At 44.1% G+C, this 24414-nt stretch overlaps 1 protein-coding gene across 1 annotated transcript; it reads right to left on the reverse strand.

The window, feature by feature from the left end:
* Positions 1–9345: 9345 nt before the first annotated feature.
* On the reverse strand, positions 9346–21554 carry pik3ap1 (phosphoinositide-3-kinase adaptor protein 1). Its single transcript, XM_079168593.1, has 17 exons — positions 21461–21554; positions 20254–20679; positions 19272–19621; positions 19003–19147; positions 18741–18883; positions 18345–18477; positions 17897–18093; positions 17614–17791; positions 17464–17526; positions 17119–17373; positions 16966–17019; positions 15723–15916; positions 15558–15630; positions 15169–15339; positions 12893–12963; positions 11754–11833; positions 9346–9632 (listed from the first exon to the last, which is right to left on the reverse strand). Exons 1-17 carry the CDS (start codon positions 21489–21491, stop codon positions 9521–9523), a joined length of 2676 nt encoding a protein of 891 aa, XP_079024719.1. The 5' UTR covers positions 21492–21554; the 3' UTR covers positions 9346–9520.
* Positions 21555–24414: the final 2860 nt, after the last annotated feature.

Consider the following 24414-nt stretch of genomic DNA (forward strand, 5'->3'; position numbering starts at 1 on the left):
CAGAGGTGTTCCAGCTGGATCAAATAGGCCTAAATGGATGAGGGGAAACGGGAGCGATACCAAAGGAGTCTCCCGAGGACACGGAGCTGAAAACCTTTTAAAACGTCTCGGAGCTGAGCGGTTCCCTGAGCATCAGAAACTCTGTGTACTTATTTACCTTTCTCTCTTTAATAAAATCAACTCGCTTCCCGACCCCCCCCCCCCCCCCCCCCCCCCGCATCCCAGCGGAAACCATTAACAGACATTCTTTTGAGGAGTGCTTACGCGGGGTGCTTCCGTTGCGTCCTCAGACGAACCCCAAGATGGTGAGTACACAGAACAAAGAGTGATGTGGGAGTGTTCAAACCTCTCACAGGCGATAGATAATGGGGACGATGACAGTTCGCAGCGTTCAGCTGGCTGTATAAACACATGAGAGCACAGACCCCCTCCCCCCCCCCCCCCCGGCCTTTTTAGGAAGAGATGCCTCAGAGCAGAGCCGGACAAAACGCCGTCCATCCACTCGGTGAAAAAAAGATGAGACCAGTGCCAGAGCTCTGGGACGGCCGGCAGTGACTGGGCCAAGACAAACAGGGTGGTAAGAGTTGACTTTATCAGACAAAAACCATCAATGTGCCGTCACTCCTAATCTGGGAAGCTTTCAGAGTTCTCTTCACCACGCATGGGGTCAGTTTGGAGAATGTCTCGGGCACAAACAAAAGGATGAGGATGTGAGAGCGGGCTCAAAAGTTCAGCAGTTGAACCGAGGAGCTCGACAGATAAGAACTTTGTGAGGTGGAAACTCACATTCTTTGATCTGACGTCGTTAGATTAAGACCAGCAGTCTCGGACCGAGCGGGACGAGAATCCAACGAGATGTTGGTGTTTCCTTCAAAAAGGAGGAAGAACGTAAAAACAAACTACAGCACTGAGCTCAGACGTCTTCTGGTCGTCTCTTGAGACTCACAGACCCGAGAAACCTGCATTTGTAACGGCGCAGGTGTTATTCATGCACTAAAGTGATCAGACAAGGTTCCAGGAAATCACAGCCAATGAAACGCCCCCGCAGCTCAACCTTGTGGGATTACCCTAAAAGCAGGAGTATGCGGCAAAGGCGAGAGGATTCATCCCATCTGCAGCTCTCAGCTCCACTATATGACACACACACACACACACACACACACACACACACACACACACAGCTACATAAATCTCCAACTGGATGCCATTCCAAAACAAGCAACTCTCAAAAGACTACGATCATCCCAACACATTACCTCCTCAGTGATGTGCACGCCGAGTCCTCGGTCCACGTACACCAGGTCCCTCTGAAGCCTCCTGGGGCGTCTGGCTCAGCCTTGAGGGTCTCGTCTGGGCGGGACGGTCCCGGCTTTGACCTTGACCCTCGCTATGTAGGGGGTCCGTTTGTTTTTGACAACAGGCGTGCCCAGATGGACCTGTCACCACATGCCACCTGGGAATGTGGCACCCACTCAACAACTGTGCAGACCACCATATAAAACTCTCCCCCGCCACCCCCCTGGAAAAAGCTCCTGCGGGGCCAATAGATGAGAGACAGACAGACGTCCGCTGGAGGACGTCTGGAATTCACTCGTGGACGAGGTAACCGTCCATCAGGTCATGAAGCCTCAGTCAACATGATGAACTGCTGCATGTTAATGTGTGATAACAGCTATGACTCCAAAGTTTATTGAACTATTGTATTGTAAGACACCATGTATGTGGATACTACAGTTTGAAATATATCAGGTCCAAAACTAATAATTAGTTGGAGCTGCAGCCAGGCGTCGATTAGCCTAGCTTAGCATGAAGACTAGCAGCAGGTGGAAACAGCTCGCCTGGTGTTTGTGTACGAATTAAACAAACTAGATGACATGTGATAGTTTGTGGGCTTTGAAAGTGTTGGTAGGCATATTCTAAAACTTTAGACGGATTCAGTTTATGCTAAGCTAAGCTAACTGGCTGCTGGTTCCAGCTTCATATTGAGCGTACAGTCATTAGAGAGGTATCAGTTTTCTCATCCAACTAGTGGAAAGAAAGCGAATAAGTATATTTCCGTAATTTTTTCAGAACTAAAATATTTGTTATTTTGAAGGCTGTGACTGACCACACCTTCTGGATCGTAGTGGGACCTGAAGGGATAGTCGCTTCATTTTAAGAAATAAAACTGCAAGAAACATCGTTAAACTCTTAAATGAATAAATAAAATAAAACATGCTTTTATGTGGCTGTGATCAGAGAGAAACGTCCATCTTATTAGATCTGGGAAACACAAACTGGATGGTATCCAACAAATGTGTCTGGCCCGAGTGGATACAGTATATATATATAAAAATATAGTTTCTCGTTATTGATTTCTTTTCCCCAGGATTCCTTCATGAGTTCAATGTCCAGTGGACCAGAGCAGCAACAATCACTTTATCTGTGAAACCCAAACAAAGGTGGGCTGGTACCAAGTTGAGCTATGAAGGGTTTCACACAGGGGGGGGTCTCTGTGTCGCAGTCAGAGGCCGCCTTAAAAGTGAGCTATGCTAACACAAAAGAGCTCTCACCACACGCTCAGCTGTACTATGGACGGACAGGGGACGGGGACGGGGGGGGGGCCTTACGTAACGCTGTTTGACTTCTGCTTTGTCAACAAATGGCAGAGAGGAGCGAAGCTATCCAGCGCTGTGCGTGGATCCCACCAGACAGCTCCAAACATGGCTCGAAAGGGCCGCTCCGGAGCAGCAGCTTATCCCCCTAATTGAGAATACCCCCCCCCCCCCCCCCCCCCCGCCTCCCCCCCACCCTTCCAACTCTCTTCCATAAACAGCTTCCACGCTGGACGGAGGCCTGGGATTCTACACATTCCTCCACCGAGCTATTTGAAGTCCGTTTCAAACAACTGCAGCATAAAAGGAAATGTATGTAACTTAAACACTGCGAGTCATCGCGGGCCTCGAGACGGGATTACGCATTCGTGTTGATAATGGAGGGGAGCTTACGCTGAGTCTATATGAACGCCGCTTCTATGACTTCATTCTCTGAAAACCTCACCTAATGAAATATCACAGACTTAACGAGTTTCTATTGATTCATCGGCACCACAGCTCATGTTTGTGACCTTTTCGGAATGAACTGTCCTTTATGTGAGGCTGAGAAGAAGCTAAAAAAAAAAAAGCAGAAGCACCCGTCCCACCAGCCAGTGAAAGATGTGCACCTCCTCTCGCCAGCGTGTCCTCGAGACGCCCCATGACGGTTACTGGACGTGACCGTGTCCAGTTCCCCCCCCTCCCGGGGGACAGGGAACACTTGGCTGGCACGCGTGAGGGTCCTGGGCCGGTCCCGCTTATAACGCGCCTGCTAGGCTTTTAGAGCCAGTGTTACAAGAATGTCAGCGAGCTGACAGTTTACCCAGGGTGATACATCTTCACGGCGAGGCCTCCAGGCTGCACTCCAAGAGGGAGAGGGCCCGGATCACAGGATAAACAAGCAGCCCTGCGGTGTGTCTTTTAGAGAGTTTACTTTGGTAGGCAGGAAAGTGAAAAATTCAAAACAAGAACGTCTCATGAGCAAATAAAGAAGGTTCATTTATACAGTTGGCGACAATCCACAGCAATAAGTTACTGCCATTTAAATCTGGGAATATGAGTACGAGACACACTGATGCTCCTTTGATGTTCGTGTATCGAGATAACGAGCTCAGCTGCGCCCCACGGATTCCTCCTGGCTCAGATAACGGGGCGTACCGCACACATTAGGTGAGCCGCGATGACAATTCAAATCATTGTCATTGAGAGAGAGAGAGAGAGAGAGAGAGAGAGAGAGAGAGAGAGAGAGAGAGAGAGAGAGAGAGAGAGAGAGAGAGAGAAGAGAGAGAGAGAGAGAGAGAGAGAGAGAGAGAAAGAGAGAGAGAGAGAGACCTCGTCTCCGCTGGATGCTTCGACCCCTAAATATAGCTCTCCGAGCGCCTTGTGTGACAGCAACCACTTGATAATTGAGTCATAGGATATGGCGGCTGAACGTGAATATAAACAGCGATGTGATAATCCAGCAATTTTAAGTGCCACGAAGGTATCTTCGTGTGAAAGGACCCCAGCGGGTCCCCACCACCACCACCACCACCACTACCATCATCCGTCTATTTGAGGAACGCCGGACCGGTCTGACTCGAGCCGTCACACCCAGACACACACACACACACACACACAGCAGGCCGCTCCATCAACAACAGCAGCCGGCGGCACCGATATTAGAGTTTCATTATTGTTTGTTATACACTGCGGGTGAGTGATTTGTCAACCTCGCCGTGCGTCACTGTCACTTGTTCATTCCGGTCTGGTTCGTGGGATGATGAGCGAGCGAGGACACATGCTGGTTCTCCTTCAGATATATTCCAACAACTGTTGTCTCCCATCAGTCGCTGACATGTAACACAGGGGGGTGGGGGTGTGTGTGTGTGTGTGTGTGTGTGTGTGTGTGTGTGTGTGTGGGGGGGGGGGGGGGGGGGTGAAGCATAAATTGTCTTTTCACTGCCTTGTTTACATGCGCCCATGATCCCTTTGTGCCGCGAACCCTGGAAAACCAAAGCATAACACTTCACTTCACCATCCACTTCAGCCAATGGCAGCAGATGGAGAAACCAGACGATTGCGGGGAGGAGAGGGGAGGGGGGGGGGGGGGGGGGGGGGGGGGGTTGCTAAGCAACCTGTTGTAACATCAAGAAGAGTGAAAACAGAAAGCCGGTGTTCAAAGCGATCCGTTATTCACAGAGAAGACGAGGCTGTTTTTCTACAAACACTGTCACAACAAAGGTTCTGGTCCACGTCGTGCCGATATCCAGCTGATTTTAAGAAGCATACCAAGACAAAGAGAAGAATATCATTAAATCATGTCTGCTATTGTCCCGTTTTGTCAAGTTTACTGTCATTGGTGCAGCGGGCCTTCACTACGAAGACAACGTCTTTCTCATATGTGTCAAATCCCTACGACACGTGTGTTGGTTTAACTTGAATACACTCATTTTACTGCTCATCTTTTTCTAATATTTGGTGTCAGATTTCCAAACCAAACGGAGATCGCCTTGGAGAAGACCTGGCTGGGCGATCTGGAGGCCAGCCCGCTCCGGTAAATCTTTGAAATTCAGTTTGGAGATTCACGTTCCCGAGGGGTTTGCTCCTCCCAAATCTAGGGGAGCCGTGGTAACTCGACTCTGAACAAGCTTCATGAAATATTAACTGTGCTGGGTTCCCATGCTTCCTCAACAGGTTATCACTTCTGTTTGTCCGGCTCAAAAACACAGAGAAGCAACACTTTGACCTTGATTTGTTGCGTCTTGGAAAAAAAAGCAATAATCCTCTTTGAAAACTACTGCAATAGATACATTGTACATCAGTAAACTGGAGACATACGTACACTGAATCCTTTCAGTCTCAACCAAAAATGCTGCTTCACATAGTTCACATTTGACTTGCTTTAAATGCACAATGCTTGCAACGGGTCATAAGGGTTTGGGTTGCTGCAAATAGCTCCCGGCTAAACCACTAGGTAACATATGACTTCCATCCCCGCACGCTAACCCATCACCATCGCAGCGTAAAACATCTGCTACTCCTCTGCCCGACATGTCTCCAGCCAGGGCTCCGCTTCGTAGCCGCGAGCGGAGCGGAACACAAGCTGTGCCTTTTTGTGGGAGATTGAAAATATTGTTTAACAAAAACCGGATTAGAGCACACATACACAAAGGTCCTTTATCATGTGGCTAATGGAGGTCCTGTTCTTTCTGAGCAAACACTGTCTAGATACACTATCTCTGTTAAATGTGTCCATGCGATAAGACAAGCAGAAGAGAGTGAGATACTCTTTCCACATACAGCAAAACACGGGGAAAAGTTTTCAGTCTGACTGCTTTGCCTCTGTCCTCGAAGCAGTTGATGAATTATTTGCACCGGGGTTAATATTTGATCACGCTTGTGTAGCGTCTTGTTACTCAGATCCCTTGGGAGTAAATGTGGGTGATGATTTCTTTTTAAACTGGGAGGTACACGCTGCACGAAAAAATATTCAGAAAACATGCTAAAAAGGACATTAGGATCGTATTAGGTGAGGATATTGTTAAAAAGACGGCATTTAAAGGCTTTTTATCGCTGGTGTTTTTAAGTGTTGAGCTATTTTTTTTCCGGAGTTTGCTTTATCACTATTTCATTTAACACTGTAGAGCTTCCTCTCTGCCGACTACTTTGTTGAAAAAGCCTATTCTGGCTGCGCTTTGTAGTGCTGCAACAAAGGGGTCCGTATATTTGATTGTCCGTGTGTCTATATAGGTCCACACTCGTGCTGTGAGGCATGTTGTCCGTGTCACACGCAGTTCATTATGAGGCCTCGGGCGGACCTGTTTGTCAGAGCGGAGCAGGAAGTTTAACATGCAGGTCCTCTGTGTCAATACCTGCAGAGGTTACTGGCACTAATACTACCGTACCAGTTACACAACACAGCTGCTCTAATCACACGCTGGAAGGACTGAAATATTCCACTCAAATGACACTTCAAGCTGTGTTATCACTACTTCAGCATGCAGCACTGATGATCTATCCCTCAAGGCATTTCCACCTTCAAAGTCCTCCAATGAAAAATGACAAAAGGCTGCGGTCTAATGTGACAACACTGTGCTACAAATGATAGTGAAATGCTACTGGATACACTTTTCCTCACACCTCCGTGCCGCATAATATGCATGCCATTAATGGTCCTGATGTCACAGCCTTGTTGTGGAGTAGTGGGGTCCGCTCTGCTGCCTATGACTCACTGTGAGTAATAAGCCAATTTAAGGAAACAACCACACCAGGGAGGATTGATTAAGGAGATGAGACCGGGCAGATTTATGCAAAGTATTAAGTCAGGAGGTGTTTCATTCCCAGACTTGATCATTTGGCTCTTCTCCCGGGCTTTTCGCTTCAGAGTGCGGCCCCCATGACGGGTTGCACCGTATGGATCAGCCTGTGTACTGCAGTAACTGTCCCACAGCCAGAGCGCCTCTCTGCTGAGATGCGAAATCAAAATGGGCTTACTCCATAAAAAAAAAAAAAAAAAAGCACTTACGTTTGATTAAGTCTGCTGAATTCGCACTTGGTGAAGGAGCGATGAATAAGAAATGCTTTAAGTGGTGCTAGTTTTGCATCATCGCTATAATAATAACACAAAGTCAGCTGTTATGGTGCCAATGTAATAAAAAAAGAAAGAAAAGAAAAAGAAAAAGAAGGTAGGCATGGGATAATAATAATAATACATCTCCAGACACCGTTAAAGAGCCGCATGCAGCAGTGATGGAGCAGGAACACGCTTACCTCTGTGTGATGGTTATCCAGTGTTAGGCTCGCTGCTGCAGACACACTCCACTGAGCTCTGTGCGCCGACGGCTGCTCTCCACCAGCGCCCTGTCAGCGCGTCACCCTCACCGGCCTCAGCTGCGTCAGCGGGGCAGCGCCGCACCACACCGCCACCACCTGGCACCGGGGGCCGGGCAGCCGGCTCTTCACAATAAAGGCCCGGACTCAAGTCACTGCATTACTAAACCGATATATTGTTGTGGTAGCAGATACATTCAAATGTTTTGACTCAAAGCACTTACCTGTTATGATATTTGTTGGGCCACTTGGAGGCAGCTGAACAACATGTGTTATTTCCTTAACTATCAAGTTCAGGTCTACCGTGTTAGCATTAGCTAATTTAGCCCTCCAGGACAATTATGTGCATTCATTAGGAGTCCTGTTTCAGAACACTTGATACATATGAGTCCAATATAGTATGATATAATATAATATAGTCGCCATCAACCCCTTAGAAAAAAATAGCTGCTAAATGCCCCACTATGTTCACTAATGTTAGCTAGCTGCTAACGTTGCTAACTTAGCCTGTCTGTGGTGCTCGGCAGGTGACTTTATATAGCTTTGCTCTACTACAGCTGCTAGTTGAGGCGGGAAACATAATTGATAGCATAGACTGTATAGTTGTAACAGTGAGACTGATCCTAAACACAACAGTAAAGTTGAAAACCAAAACAATTAGCTAAAGATGCTAAAGTGCTCAGTAGAGTTGAGAGGAACTACAGATAATTCTCCAAAGGGTTTGTCATCATAAGCAAAACCTCTACATTACCCAGAGTCACTTGAACCATTGTTAATATGAAAATATTGATAAGCACAGCTTCAAAAGTATATTTGTCCTCATAAAACAACTATAAATACATACATTTTTTAGGAACCAAAAATACATATAGATTTAGCTATTAAAAACTTAAGTTGAATGTGTTTGACAGCTGGGGTCTAAACAAATGCATTGAAACTCCTAATGAAGTGCATGATGATCATGACATCACATTGCAGAATTCCAATGCATTGGGTTATGAATCACAAATGTATACAGTGAATGATTAAATAAATAACCTTTAATTTAAAGCATACTTTTACTGTTTCACTACGATACTGTGCATTTATCGGTAGTTTTACTTTGAAAGTGTTGACCGGAAGTCCCAGCTGGCTACGCTCTCTCACACTTTATACCTGTGTCTCTCCTCCCAGAGCTTTAGAGCGGACACATTTAGCAGGCAGGAGGATTCATTCATATTCATAGCAGTGAAGTCATTTGTAATTTCATTAAATCGCTGTGTGCTTACAAATCTACTTGGAAAAAAGTTGTCACATACATGTTAAATGTTCGTGGAATCCAAAAAGAGAATATGGAGCGCCATCAAGTGACCAAACCTCACACTGCATGAGAAAAAAACAATACTGGTTGCAAAGGAGCCAATTAATAAAAGAAGAACACATTCAACTGAATAAAAGGAACATATTTTTTATATTTCATGATGAAATTCAGAAGTCTGATGTACAATAAAACTGACCTCCTAAAGGTTATTTCATCATCCATGTATGAATTCTCCAAGTTTAGAAAGCTATACAAATATCACAACCAAACTGTAAGTTCTTTAAGAAGCATAACAGTGACATCATTTGAGGTAAAACAAGTACAATATAATGTCAAATCAACTTGCAATTAAGTACTAGCATAATTATAAAAAGGAATATTATTTTTGTTCTGGTGAACTGAAAGTCATTGGCTCAGTGAACAGGACACCCACTACCAACTATGTTTAAATATCAGAATTAAGATTTCAATTACCAAACCAATTATTTCCCCTTTTCTCCAACACATCAAACTTAAGGTTGCAACAGTAAAATCTTTAAATGTCCCATGGTTTGTAGAGGTAAAGCATTGTTTTTACAGTAACAACATACCACAACACTGAATATCACAGACTCACTCCCCCCCCCCCCCCCCCCCCACACACACACACACATACACACACATTGAAAGATGCAAAACAATTTATAAAAGCAAAAAACATACATATATTCCTATGTATAGATGCATATCTTGATGGTTGTTTACAGAGAAACACACCGTCTCTCTGACTCCTCCATCCCTCTTAAAATAATCATAACTTTAGAAACTAAACCCAGCAGAAGCAGACATGTGTCGATCAGCGCAGGCGTCGAGGTATGGGAGGGGCTGAGTTTGGCTGTCTCTGGGTGGGTCTTTGAGGAAGTGCTCGAGTCGGGCAGGATATGTAGCGCTCATGCTTCTCCGGCACCCTACGAGAAACAGACAGTGCTGTAAGGTCATCGACTGGTGCAGTCGTAGAAATACAGTAAAGGGTGGGTGAACTGTGACTTTCAATTCCTGATTATCCTTTTAAAAAAGACACACACACACACACACACACACACACACACAAATAGCAACAGATACATCCAGACTTCAAAACTATTGTTACATCCAAATGACACCGAATTAGAACCTACACAATACCTAAAAATGCAGATACTCGGTCTTTCTTCGATGTTACGAGAGGAAGAGCAACGTCTCCACAAACAAAATGCGTTCTTTCAGTTTTCACATCCATTTGAACAAATCTGAGAGTTTGAACTGAAACCCAGTGGCGGGCCGTCAGAGCCAGCTCAGCCTTCTCTGCCGGCCTAAACAGAATCACAAAGTCATAGCTATTTTATGATTTCATCATTTTTCACAAATACACTACATTTTTTTCCCATTATCTTATTTTCTCATTGCACAGATCCTGTCTTCCTCTGTTGCTCTGCTTCCAGTGCAGCTTGTTTTAAGGAGAGCTTTTATCCAATCAGATTCAGCCCCTATGTCTCTATGTAAGAGAGGCCTGATGCACGCTAGAGAGCCTTTGAAGTTTAGGTAAATGGGGACGATATTGTTGATTGTCATAGTCTTCAACCAATCAGATCTTTAGTTTGACATGTTGGGCGTATTCTTTGACGTGCCGATGCTACCCAGGTAGCCTGCTAAGTACGTCTGCATTAACGTGCGCCGTGATTGGTCAGTGGGCCAGCGCGTGACTAATGTGAAATTTAAGGAAGCTGGCAGAAGTTAGTTGGAGTAGTAAGAGTTCAAATTGAAAGATATGGAAGAAATTATAACATTTTTAGGGTTTTGCTTTGTGTAGTTTATTTATTTTTATGAACGGTGTTCCTGGCTGACAGCGCACTTTATGGCTGGGAATGTGTTTCATTTTCACTGAGCGTCCTGGTGCCATAGCACGGCAGGACGCTACGGTGCTTTTGAAAACTTTAGGAGAAACCCGAGTGGATCTACAGATCAACGAACACGTTCGCAGAGAAACGGAGCTCCACAACTGCGGTCCGCGGCCGGTCCGCACGCCGGTGGAGGTGGGATCCTGGCCCCGCTGCAAACCGGCCGCCGCAGACCGGCGAAATACAACTGGGGAGGCTCGACTGTCACTGGCGTCCATGAATCGAGAAGGACTTCTTACTGGAACTGAAATGATGTACTGGGATTAAACTCTTTGTCAACAAAGAAAGGAGGATGGACTTTCTCTTTAAGTGAACAGCATTCGGTAAGTGACAAACTGCGTTTGTTTTGTTACTGCAGATGTAACGTTAAAAGTGTATCAGTTTACACCTGGTTTGCAGCAGTACACACATTTATCACACTTCTTAAAGAGATACTAACACCTCTATCATTTAAGATCACCACACTGCAGAGTTTGTTGCAGCGAAAGTCACAGGAATTCAGTTATAGTTAACAATCAAACCACTTTTAGCATCACTTTAATGTGAGCTTTCATTTTCAAATGTTGTCAGTGTGTGCTCTCTCGCCTCTGTGTAGATAATTATATCTTTTCACATCATGAACATCAAAAGCTTTATCGCTGTCTCGCGTATGGCTTCCTTCCTTCACTTGTGAATCACTGGTGGGTGAGCATTTCTGGTGGGTGAGCATTTCCTCTTTATCATTTATTGTAAATGCTGCCTTTAGCTTCTATATTGGTCTCTCTGTTTGTTTCTGTCACACCTTCACACTTCTACTCTTAATGAGTCTTGAAACCCAGCAATGGGTTAGCAACGTTAGCTGTTTACTCCTGCCAATTGCATTCATTTGTGAAGAGTATCTTACAGAACAAAAATGTATAGGTATCATAAACGTTTGTTTGCCACAGAGCGTATTTTTTGCAATATCCTACATTTTTCACAAGGGAACCAGTGAGATGTTTATGCAAAAATTGATGGCGTACAAAAACACATCATCCCTGCAGCACTGACACGTTGCAATACAATATATTTGCTACATCTTATCGTTTCATATACAATTGTATCGAGCTATATTGTTCAATACTGGTCTGCATTGCAACGTCAGTAAACTCAATCACTGGTCTTCAGACTGACCTTTCCGGGACCCGTGGAGGAATCCTGGGTGAAGCAGCAGACGGCCGCGGAGGACGTGGAGGAGGAGCATCTATTGTGTCCTTTTGAAAAAAACAAACACATTTTGATAAGACCAACCTTCCACGACACTCCACCTTTAAAGCTGAAACAATTAGCCGATTAATCAATTACTGGATTAATGGAGAACGGGTGGGGGAGAGGGGGATGACACTCAGCAAAGGGCCGCGAGTTTGAGCTGCACTGGTGATCAAAGTCTGTAGGAAACCGTTTGGCCCTGTTGCCAAAAAATATGTGAATTAGTAAGAACAGACACTTTTTTTGAAGCCAGCTGGCTACCACAGCACACATTTACTGAACCATGTCCTCCCCATCGAGTACCAGCTGCTTCTTCTAATGTAGGGTTTTTATGTAAATGAGTTTGACTCTGTCCTGCCTGGATGTCATATGATGTGAGTCAAAATACCCTTTTTAATAGCAGATTTTGCACATGCAAACCAAAGAATAACTTCTGACTTTTGGACTCGAAAAGTAGACAACAAAGTATTTTCTGTACTATATCATTGGGTATTATCATTATTATTACTAGCTTAAAGACATTTTGATGATATTTGTATCAAAACAATATGAAAGATGAATTAATGAATAAAGAAAATATGTGTTGGTTGCCGGCCTATCTGACCACAACAGATAAAAGACTCCTGCGATAAGAGTTGGGGGTTTAAAATAGAGTCAAAATGTAAATCCTCAGAAACCCCCCACAGTTCTTATTGCACTCTGGTGATTTCTGAGAAACCACTGAGCTATGCGTGCCGAGCGTAAAAGATTTCACAAGAAAGAAAAAAACTTGGGTCTTGCAGAGTGAGTATTTTAATAACTTTTAAACTACAAGTACATCTGTACTTGTAAGTCGTTTTAGGAAATGAGGGACTGAAGTAGTGACTACAGAACTAAAGACCAGACTTTCTGTCCACCTCTCTGTTGCACATTTAGTCATGTCAGGCATGTTACTGACAGGGTCACACACGTGCAGCGCCACAAGAGAAAGTAGAGTTTAGTTTCCAAACACCAATGCAGCAATAAAAGCCCTGCAGTGACACACTTTCTGATGTTAAAAAGAGTCTTTTTGGAAGATTGTTCACCTCAAAGTCAGGCTCTGTCCCGCTGCTGTAGCTGAAGGTGCTGTGAGTGCTGAGTCTGTTGCTCTCAGTACCTGATGTAACGAGAGAGAAAAGAAAAAGGCTTAATGTGGTAAGAAAACACGTGATTACGAGTTTCAACGAGGTCAGTGCTTGTGGTGAAAGATGCTGTATGACCACCAAATGTGGATATAAATACCCGTTTGAGTCTCACAACAAAGATGTTACAGTTGTGTAACATGTCTGCAGGCATGAGCTATCGGGGAGCTTCAGCAAATTCCTCAAACTTTGTCCACATATTTATTTTTACTTTTGATCATTTTTCTTTTAGTTTGAAGCAAGTTTTCCATAAAAAAAAAAAAGCATGATACGGGCCATATGGGCCAATGTAAGTGTTTCAGGGACATTTGAACATTTAAGAGCAGATTTCTATCAACGGGCAGATTTGCTCTCTGGAGGCTTCTCAGGATGCCTGTTGTGTAATTGGCCTTTGAATAAGTGAGTCAATGCGTGACTTTAATCTGAGACAATGTCTAGAATAAGAGCGACTCTCCTCCAGACTACATGCCCATTTGTATCCTCTGTTCTTTCTGCCGTTCTAAACGGTATTCATAGAGGGAGTGTTAACAGATCTTAAAATCTCAAATACATCTTTAGGGCACCATCAGAGCAGGACTTGTTTGGAAGTCAAGACATCTGTCAAGATCGTAGGGTTGACGCCTTGTTTGTTTGAGAGCGTGTAGTTTCCCAGCCCTGTGAGAAACCCCGTATTGCATCAGGATGGTGGGAAAGACAGTCAGAGAAGGAATGGCGATGATGTTGGGCTGCTTAAAAAATGTCATAGCCTGCAGATAACAATAACCTGTGCGTCATACTGTAATAAAACAGAATAAGGAAGCAACAGCTTGTTCAGGGTTGTGAAACAAAGTTTTGAGAAGAGGTGGGAACATGAAAATGTAAGGGAGCCAAAACCAAAACATTCATATCTCTCACAAGTAATGAGATGGCCGCAATCATCGCGGCTATTTAAGTCTCATTCAGGCAAAGGCTTTGCGTTCTGGGAGCCCAGAGAACACGGGAATAACACGTAAACAAACATGTTTGAGTCAAGTCCGTTCAGTCCACTACTTATCTAGTTCTGGATTATTCCACTGGCTTTAATTTAAAGGATTCATTTCCCTGCTTCCCAAGTTGCAAATGAAAAAAAGAGGAAAATACAAGCATTTGCACCACAAAGCTTTCACAGCTGCAGTTATCAGTCGTACCACCATGTGAGTATTATTTTCACCGCTTGCCTTTCTGAGTTCCTTCAGCGACGGTTAGTATAACTGCTAAATCTTTACGTTTGTTTTAAGCACAAACTAGTGAGACATTAAATGATGGGCTGTGTAATAAACAGCAGTTTGGATATCTCATGATTTTCATCCCTCGCAAAGACACCAATTTATGCATGAAAAGTACAAAATAAAACAGCTTGGACATATTTTAACTATCAAACAGTTTTTTGAACAAAAACAATACATTTCTGTACTTTTTATAATTACACAATTTTGGTGAACTATTTTCATTATAAGAATAAGAAACACTTCTGTTTAACACCAAAACTAAACAACACTTTCCCACAATGCAACAGGCCACAATAGACAATAAAACAACAGAAAAACATCTCTTATGCTGTCAAATTTTAAATGAATTAAATTGCACATGAAGCCTCAAAATGAACCCTTTGGGGATCAAATTTTCTGGAAAGCTTCAATGCTTCATGAGGCTTCGACTACATCTTGTACACAACTCTCTCTCTCTCTGTTGCTGTGGTAGCTGACCATGTTGAGCTAACCTCAGCACATGTTGCCAACAACGTACGGCTAAAAGTTTGGGGGCGGAACGCGAGCTCATGAAGTTAGTTGTAACCCATGTGAAGAGCTGAGAACCGACACTTAGGTCCTTATTATTTAGAAACAGTTCTGACCACAAACACAGTGTTGCACATGGGGTGCTGGTTTAAAACTAATTTGACTGAACCTTTTTGTATTTGTGTCTCGTGGTTGTGAGGTGACGAGTGCCAGAAGCATCAAGTCATCATGGTGCATTCTGTCATGTATAAAACTTTTTACCTTCAAGAAGTTAGCTATTTCTAACTTGTACTTGTTTCAAATATCCAACTAATTGAAGCACTCATCAGAAGTGCTTCTGACCCTTTCTGACGAAGAGTTTGTGAACTGTATTCAGTTACACTTCTGACCCACGAACAAACAAAACAAACAAGCGTTGGGACTCACTGGATGTGCTGGACGTACTTCCTGTCTTCCAGCTGCCTCGCTGGATACTCTGAGGCGCCGGAGGAGGAAGAGGAGCAACCATTCTGGGTGCCGGCTCGTACACAGAACACTCTAACGTCACATTGGGGCCCCAGTATAAGTTCCTCTGCAGCGGAGCACTTATCTCATAATCTAAGAGGGGAGAGACCACATCCAATTCAAGCATTTTTATTTAAAAACAGCCGGATGTGATTTTTTTCCGCTGTGTGCTGCACATTTATTAATCATTTCATAACCGTAAAATACGCTTATAGTCAGTTCATTGTGGAGCTTTATATTACATCTGCATTAGAGCCATTTGATTCATAATGAATAGAATAAATATTCAAATAATAGTCAAATGATTCTACCAAGCTCCTTTCCGGTCTTCTCTCTCTCTTTGTGGCGTCTGGTGATGCTATCTCGTAATCGCTTCAGATTTTCCTGAAAAAAACACAAAGCAGCACACACGTCAGATCCCTTCATGAGCCCGAATCAGCACCCGACCGACCACAAAGTCCGTATAGTTGATCTACCTGCTGATAGCGTATGGAGCTCGATCTCTGCTGATGGTCAAACTGCCAGGATTTGAAATCTTGGACGGCCTCATCCACGGTAATTTCCCCCACCTTCACCCTCTCCTGCAGACATATGAGCTGTCTCTGTCCAGGGGTCTTCATCCCAGCGTAGGGGTCATAAGTAGGAGAGGGGGGGGCCGCCGCATGCTGAGCTGGACGGGTGCAAAAGGTCGTCATTTTAACACAAGCAGAGGACTCATCAAACATCGGGACATTTTACACTTTTACACTACAAAAAAAAGCAAAAGGCCTTTGTCCTCTCTGACTTTAGCTGCACAGCAAAAGCACTAAACTTTTGTCTTCTATTCACGGACTATGAGAAGTGAGGCGATGCTGCAAATAAGGCCCACATGCAATTACAAATGTTGAAAACTTAAATACTATGCAAATTGGCGGAAATGTTGGCTTGTTGGGGGCTAAATTGTTAAGTGTTTATTTAAAAAGTTTACAAATGTTAACATGTATGGGTGATTAGATACAGTGGTGGAGGAAGTATTCAAAATTGTACTTCAGTAAAAGAACCAGCATCAAAATGTACTGAAAATACCAACATTAAACAATAAGAGTATATCAGTATTATATATATTATATTACTGGATTATAATTAGTCTTCACTTTAATGTTGCAGCTGGTGAAGGTAGGATTAATCTACATTACTTTATATACTGCTGCATAGTTTACAATGTAAAAACATATCAGGATTTATTAGTTGATTTATATTTCCTATTGATAACCTAAATCTGTGAACTAAAGCTGTTGAGACAAATGTAGTGGAGTAGAAGTATAAAGTAGCATAAAGTGGATAATCTCAAGTAAAGCACAAGTACCTCAAAGTTGCTCTTAAGTCCAGTACTTGAGTAAATGTACTTAGTGACATTCCACCACTGATTGGAGTGAAGGTGTAAGGATCGTGTTTTTCATACATAGTCTCTTGAGTGATATCTGAACTAACACACTGAAGCACTGAATCAACAGACATTGTAACATTGGAATCGATCGTTGGGTAACGTTCACTAGAGAATGAACTCAAGCCTAAAGCTTAGTAAAGTAAAGTGCAAGGCCTGTTCTACTAACCTTTGGTGGTATGTTACAACATCAATAGATTTATATTTGGCTCTTATCATGCCGAGGTCGTATGCAACCAATGAGATTATAAACCAGTTCTACAAAATAAAAGAAAGATTCTCAAACTGTGCTTTACCTGCAGGACATCCCGTCTCCATCGTACTCTGGGACGCAGCTTTATCTGAGAATACTGTCAGAAATGTGAAGTTAGTTCTAGTTTTGCTTGGAGAGCAACTTTATGAAATCTGATGTGATTTTTGGGGGGAAAGAAAAAGAGACGGCTCGATACCTCTGGAGATGTAGGTCTGAGAATTTTCAAGATCCGCCATGGAGTCGGGTCTGGGGATGGGGGCCGGTGGGCGGTTCAGGATTGCTGGGTTGAAGCTGTCGTTTAAATCCACAGTATCATAGATATCCTCTGGACAGATGTTGTATGGATCCTCCTCTTCTTCAATTTCATCAAAGTCAGTATGACTTCCCTTTTCCTCCTCCTCACTTACAAGGTGGTCAGTGTTGTCCTGGTTGAAACTGGCATGTGGTTTCGCTGAAGGAAACGCATTCACCCACACTACATTATATACACTATACTATGGTATAAATGCTGCTATTTAAGGTCATTACTTCAAACGTATACCTTGGAAGAACTTCCTCAGCATAGCTTCCTCTGGGTTCTCGTCTACTGCAGTCATCACCTCATCTGAAGAAAAAAAAAAGCTGCAATTGTTTAACCGTACGTTTTTGTAAACGTCATAATTGTTAGTAACAATACATAAAATCATCTTACATAGGTCCTCTGCACATTCAGGGTCAATCCCCAGCATCGACTCGTATATGTCCTCCGAGCAACCCGAGTACTTCATCATGATGTCTTGAGACTTAGTTGTCATACACTCATACACCTCTGCCCCTTCCTCTGTGTGGATGGAGTCCTCAATGTGAGACTTGAGCATGTCTGCCGTCTCCTACATTTGTTTGAACACGAGAGACGGTCACAGGGTAGAACTGAAAAGATCCGACACATCGCTGGAGACCACAACATAGAAATGAGCTCTCATCACCGGACTTACAACAAATTCGTCCATGAACTGTCTGAGATCCGAGAAGCCGCTCTTCTCTGCCAGCGTGTTTGGGTAGTCTCCAGACTTGTTCATCACGCTGTACGCCTGCAGCGCCCCGGGACACTGAAGGAGAATGGTGGTCAGCTTCTTCAGGCCGTACTTAGCGGCGAAGTGGAGCAGCGTGGGAAGCTCCTCGTTACGCTGATCTGAAGGACAAAAAGGCGGTCAGATAAAACCGTCCCTACGACGGTAGGTTGACTCCTAAAATATGCTTTTACTCTCCGAGGCTTCATCGTGATCCATCCTAAAACAGGCATCGCCGATGTCAGATATATGCTGTCAAATGCTTCCAGATATGTTCTCCTGACGGAGCTGCAACAACAGCACATCTGCCCCCCAACTTTGGGCAAATATTTGGTGGAATGCCCTCGACTAAAATCAGAAGAAATGTACTCACATGCTGCCATATTGTCTTCTTCAATCTGTCTGATTCCAAACAGCTGAAGACCCGTTGCGGGCATCATGGATTTGAACGAGTCAGTTAGCATTTTGTCCAGTGATGCGGTTGTATTGGACGTCAAGTTGAAGGCCTGAAAGTACAAAATGACTCACATGACACGGAGAGCTATCAACGTTAAGTTAAATGTCATAATTGGCCTCGTGCAGGAAGCAACATAAAAACAAATTTCCTCTTATTTTTGTTCGTATCCACGATTTGTTCCTATTTTGTTCGTAGTTGCACAACTCCTGCCCTAATAAAGTGTTTAGGTGTTATCTCTGTTGACAATAAACACGAGGCCACACGCCTCCGAATGAGAAATGAAAAGAGAACGTTTCTGCATGAGGCTCCCACCTGGCAGATGAAGTTAACCGGATCGGCGGCATCTTCAAGATACCGACTGACTTCCCCCATGTTGGTGTAATACGTAACCGGCCTCAGGCTGACGCAGCATTGGTCAGAGTACATGGTGAGTGATACCACTCCAGCAGGCATATCTAGTGGGGAGAAACGGAAAATACAGTCATTTCAGATTGCAGTTTTCAAGATGTTGCCATCAACACTGAAAAAAAAAAGAAAAAAACAGCTTCAGATCAAATGACTTGGAGACACTTACCAGGTGCAATGACACTTATAGTGTATTCATTCTCCACAGTGCCTGGGACCCTTTCTGCAGCTACATTTTCAAATGAAAACTCCACCTCTGGTACCGACCGATCGTCTACTTTATGCGTGAAAATGATAAAAAGTTTCTCCCGCTCCTTAAAAAAAGAAAAAGGAAATTGGAATCAATACGGCTTCTTAGAGATTATCTCCTACACTTCTGCACGTAATCGTCCATCCGACGATAAAACACGAGTTGCAATGTAATCACTTCAGTCTTACCCCGCACAGAACTCTGCTGGGCTGGACAGTGAGACAGGTGAGGTGCGTGGGTGTACCAAGTTCCTCGCTTGTTGAGTTCGGCATGCTCGCTGGTTCTTCATCCTCCAGGACAGGTTCTCCATCCTTCAGGACAGGTTCTTCATCCTTCAGGACAGGTTCTCCATCCTTCAGGACAGGTTCTCCGTCCTTCAGGACAGGTTCTCCATCCTTCAGGACAGGTTCTTGCTGCTCGTCTGACACCACTTCCCCCGTGTCATCGGTGGCGGGATCCTCCGTCAAAGAGGCTGCTGTGATGTGCAACTCTGCCGCAGCTACAGCTTTGCTCCTATGTTCGGCCTCCGCTCGTCTGCCTTTTGAATACAAAAACAAAGAAATGATTTACTTATATTGTCACCGAAATACACTGACTGTAATTATTCAGCGAGGGCTAAAGGCTCATTTTATGTTGGTGAAAGTTTACTTTCTCTGCTGATAGTTTCAGTTTTATATGCAGAAGTTTCAGGTACTCACCTCTGAAACTTCTGCCACCACCGTAACCCGATGTACGTGGGGGGGGGGGATGTTACGTGTGCTGTTGATAACATTTGGTAAACCGCAGTTTGAACACGGTGATCGGTTCCCTCTGTACTATTCCCTCTGCCCTCTCTCTGAAAACAGCTAGTTCTGTGGATCAACCCGATTAACCAGGACATTGTTCCAGGGTAGGCGAGATGAAGATGAGTGTTTTTCAAACATTTAATGTTGTCAGATCTTGATCACCAGATATAGTATGGCATTGAATGTACTTCTATTCCAGTGGAGTAGAGTACAGCTCAAACTGGCTCTCTAATTGGTTACTTTTGCCCTTCGGGCCTCTAATCAGCTTCATCTGAACAATTAAATAGTCATAACCTGTTGGGCTTCAGAAATACACCACAAAAAGTGACGTCTTTAAAGGCACAAAACAAAACAAAACAAAGAAGTGTGATGTGTTTCTGCGTACTATCAGAGATGGACTCCAGAATGGTGGAAACGTAGAGAGCAGGCTCGTCGTCGGTGTAGAGCTTCCTCCAGCTCGGCCAGTCCTCGAGGCACTTCGTGGGCACGTCGTCCTCCAGCACGCCGCACAGCAGCGCCACCACCCTGTGCGGAGGGTGAAGGAGACCCCGGAGCGCCGCCTGCAGCTCGGGGTCACAGAGCATGTCCAGGATCACCCCGGTGAGGAGCAGCACGACGCACTCGCAGCTCTGGAAACAGTCAAAGTCATGTCCGAGGAGCTGATCGGCCGGGTCGACCGCGTACAGCACGACGGACCTCTTGCGGAACTTTCTGGAGGATTTCAAGATCTGCTGCAAGTACTTCGCCCATTCCTCCGCCTCGGCCGCGTGCAGAATTAACAGCTCGTGCGCTGAAGGTGATTCGGGTTCAGCTGAAAAGCAGAATATAGAGTGATGAGTATGTACAGTGCGGGCATTCAGCATTGCCCCACCAAAAGCAATGCAACTGGAAAATATTACTCATTAGTTCCTTAAAAACTGCTGCTCATGCCTAACCACGTGCAGTGAATCACAATCAGCTCAAACATTACGCTAACGATACGACACCCGCCATGTTGTATCCTATGTGTCCGGCCTCCGTGATGCAGTGCTAGGTAAGTAGGTAATGTTTGCAGGTGGAAATGCTCCACAACATAACCAGCTGTCCCGGTGCGAAAATGTCAAGGTGACTGTGGTCGAAGAGTGAATGTCCGACGTGTTTTGATAGACCAGCGGCGAGCCAGCGAGGAGTTGTGCAAACACGGCGCTGCGTCAACACCGGTCAGAGTAATTGAGTGTGACTCATTACAGTGTTTAATCAGGTCAAGTTCACCGCTGTACACGACGACTGGGACAGAAACCCAACGCGGATATATTTCCCCTTCTTCACAGCTCTCCACTGGTGACGGGGCAGAGAGGCTGGACCCGTAACATCAAAAATAACCTTCATATTCATTTAATCATACAGGAAGGCTGAGATGCTTGCTTCCTCTTTTTTACTTCTATGAGCTCAGAGAAGAATTGTCAATGGAAGTTCAATGAAAGAAAAACATATTTCCAAAGAAAAGATAAAACATTCTTCAAGACTAATCCATATTGGGTAAAATAAGACATTTTCACCAGCTGAAACTGGCTAAAGAGACAGTTACACTGTAGAAAATATGTCGTATTTACCTGATCGAACACTTGAGTGGGGTTCCTCCATGGTCGCGAAGCCTGAAAAGTGCACAAAATCACCCCAGAGAAGGCATCTTTTGCCCAAATATGTCCTTTTTGGTTTCTAAAGTTCACTAGAGCTCCTGTCAACTGAGGCTACATTAGCTCTCACCAGCTGTACTGCAGCCCTTTGCGCAGCTGTATTAATAGCAACACTCGGTTTCCTGATTTCGGTGACACTGCCCCCACTTCCTGAAACAGTTAAAGAAGTGAGAAACTGCAACACAAAGGTTCCATGTCGTGCAACACGTCTTGCGATTCAATTCATTATTCGTTTGTAGATTGTCGATTATTCAGGGCAAAAAGAAATAATAAGACAGAATAGAAAAAAGAAGTATTTGTGGAATAAAAAGAAGGGGTAGCTGACCGAGTTCAGGCACAGACTTTGACGCAGAAAACAGATAAATACAAAGCCTTTAGTCTTTAATGTAGGAAACACTTTTGCTTTCTGTTCTCAATAATACGGCACACACACCCACACACACACACACACACACACACTTAAATACATCAGTTCACCTGTTCTCAGGGTTGCACGCTTCTTCCGTTTTTTCACTTCCTTAACAAGGTGGCGTGTGTGGTGTTTCACAGACTGATATTGTGAGACTAAAAGTTAATGTTGAACTACCATAGCTATACTTAAATAGGAAATAAAACTGACTCTTAACACGCCGACACACTGTGTCTCACGTATACGCACATACAATATGTATGCCGATACACTCAGCATTTAAAGTGACAGTAAAGGTGTATTTTTAGGCTTTTTAGCAGTTTCAATGTTTAGGATGACACTCATAATAATATATATATAATATATATATTATATATATATATAATATATATATATATAATATATATATATTATTATTGTGATTCTATATTAAGTACAGAGTCATTTATGTGCTCAGATGCTGGCTGAGGTGATCACACAGATAGATGAATGAATCATCTGTATGGTGTCACTATTACTACCAAGAATTTCTCCACTAACTTATTAAAGCAACCCGAGCGTAACAACACGAGGCACCACGCTGACACAGCCACTAGAGGGCAGCAGTGAATCACGTACACTAGCCAACAGGACGTCTCCATCACCGATCACTATGCAGACAACAAGGCCACTACAAGGCAGGTTGCTCTAAACAGGTGTGGTGATATACTTTAGCAGTAAAATCCCACCATACTTATTATCGAATATGGGCATTGGAGTGTTGAGACAGGACTCAAAGACGTATCTCTGCAGGGTGTTTCTCTTCAGCTGAAGACAACAGAGGAAGACTGTTGGGACATCTGCAGGCCAGGATGATGATTGTGCTCAGCTGGAAGACTATGGACACACTTTTTCATGTGGAATATGGATGCAGCCTGTTTTGGTTTGAAGAGATGGACTTCTACTGTTCAAGTGAAAGACCAGCATTTTTACTCATTTATGGAGTATTCATGCAGAATTTGGGGATTTGTTTTGCTTGAGGAACATTTTCCTGGCATGGATTAGACTCACTGAACCACTTTTCAGGCGAAGTGGATGCCAATAAACACATAGCAACCATCAGTGATCATTGGCTGTGGATTGATAGGTCTGATCGCAGCCCAACAAAGCACCTGAAACAGCTTTTTTTCCCCACTTCCATCAAAAGAAAAACACCAAACCATCACATCGCTCGCAGAATGACTTCAACGAAGTTCCAGACGCGTGTCGAATCCGAGCCGAGAAGCTGTTCTGTTGGTGTTTGGTGCATTTTGGCATGTATGTGTAGGGTTGCCCTGACTTCAAACTTCAATTTCTTTAATTACAGTTACAAAGTCACAAGACAAGAGTTTATCCACTTGTCTGACCGTGACCTTTTTTTCTTTTTTAAATAATGCAATTAGTTTTGTTTCTGCTTTGACCTCTTCCTCCGACGCAGACCTTTTAATGGCCGCAGCAGAAGTTCACTCTGCGGCTTCTGAAGCTGCCTGTGAAGAGCAGGGTGATCCATGACCCGCCTTTAAGTACAATTTCCTGTCGAAAAAAAATCCCCTAATTTCTTCTAACTCTGCCATTAGCTACCATAAGCATGACCGGCCCGTTACCTTTTGTTTGGGCTCCCTTGAAACCACTATCTATTAGGTGGCTCAAATCAAATCCCCGCAGCCCGAGTTTAATAAGGGAATATTTTCGCTCCTATGTTTTAACCTTGTTATCCAATATCCTGTCTTTTTAGTCAGCCGTGTGTTTCCAGCACAGAGAGCGACTCTGCCAGAGATCGTGCGTCAGTTCACAACAGAGACCTGAGATCCTGCCTGTCGGAGCACAAAGGTTCACGCAGGGACTAAAAGCTTGGTGGTAATCGGCTACGCTGGCACTGGATTAGTCAGTGATACATACGTTAACAGTTTACTGCTGACCAGGCTATTGTTAGTTCAAGTCTCCCTGAGCCGTGATGTTACCCCAGGCGGCAACCTCCGGGGTCTGAAAAGTGAAGCTAATGCGCAAGTGCCTTAAAACTTGCATTCTTGCTAATGGCCAGCAGAGGGCGACTCCTCTGGTATTCCCTCAGTAAACAATGTAAACATGAGTTTATGGTCTGAATCGCTATTCAATCTTCTACGATACAGCATGATGTTCATTTACTAAGTGATGGTCCCATTCAGAGTAAAGTAGATCATAAAGCAGGGTATGCTTTAGGGCGGGACTACCTTGTGATTGACAGGTTGCTACCACGGCGTTGTCCGGTCCGGAGTTTGTGTCTTCTTCTTACAACTTTAATTAACCTTCAACTTTAAGCCGAAAAATTCTTATTCAGCGTTCTGTTGTACTTAGCTCCGCCCTCTCGTGTCACTTCTGGTTGCACAAAAACAAGAAGGCGGCGGACAAAATGTGGAACTTATAGGCTTCAAAACTGTAGTCCACTAACTCATTTGTGACATCA

Source organism: Pholis gunnellus (genome assembly GCF_910591455.1).
Source record: "Pholis gunnellus genome assembly, chromosome: 11".
NCBI lineage: Eukaryota > Metazoa > Chordata > Actinopteri > Perciformes > Pholidae > Pholis > Pholis gunnellus.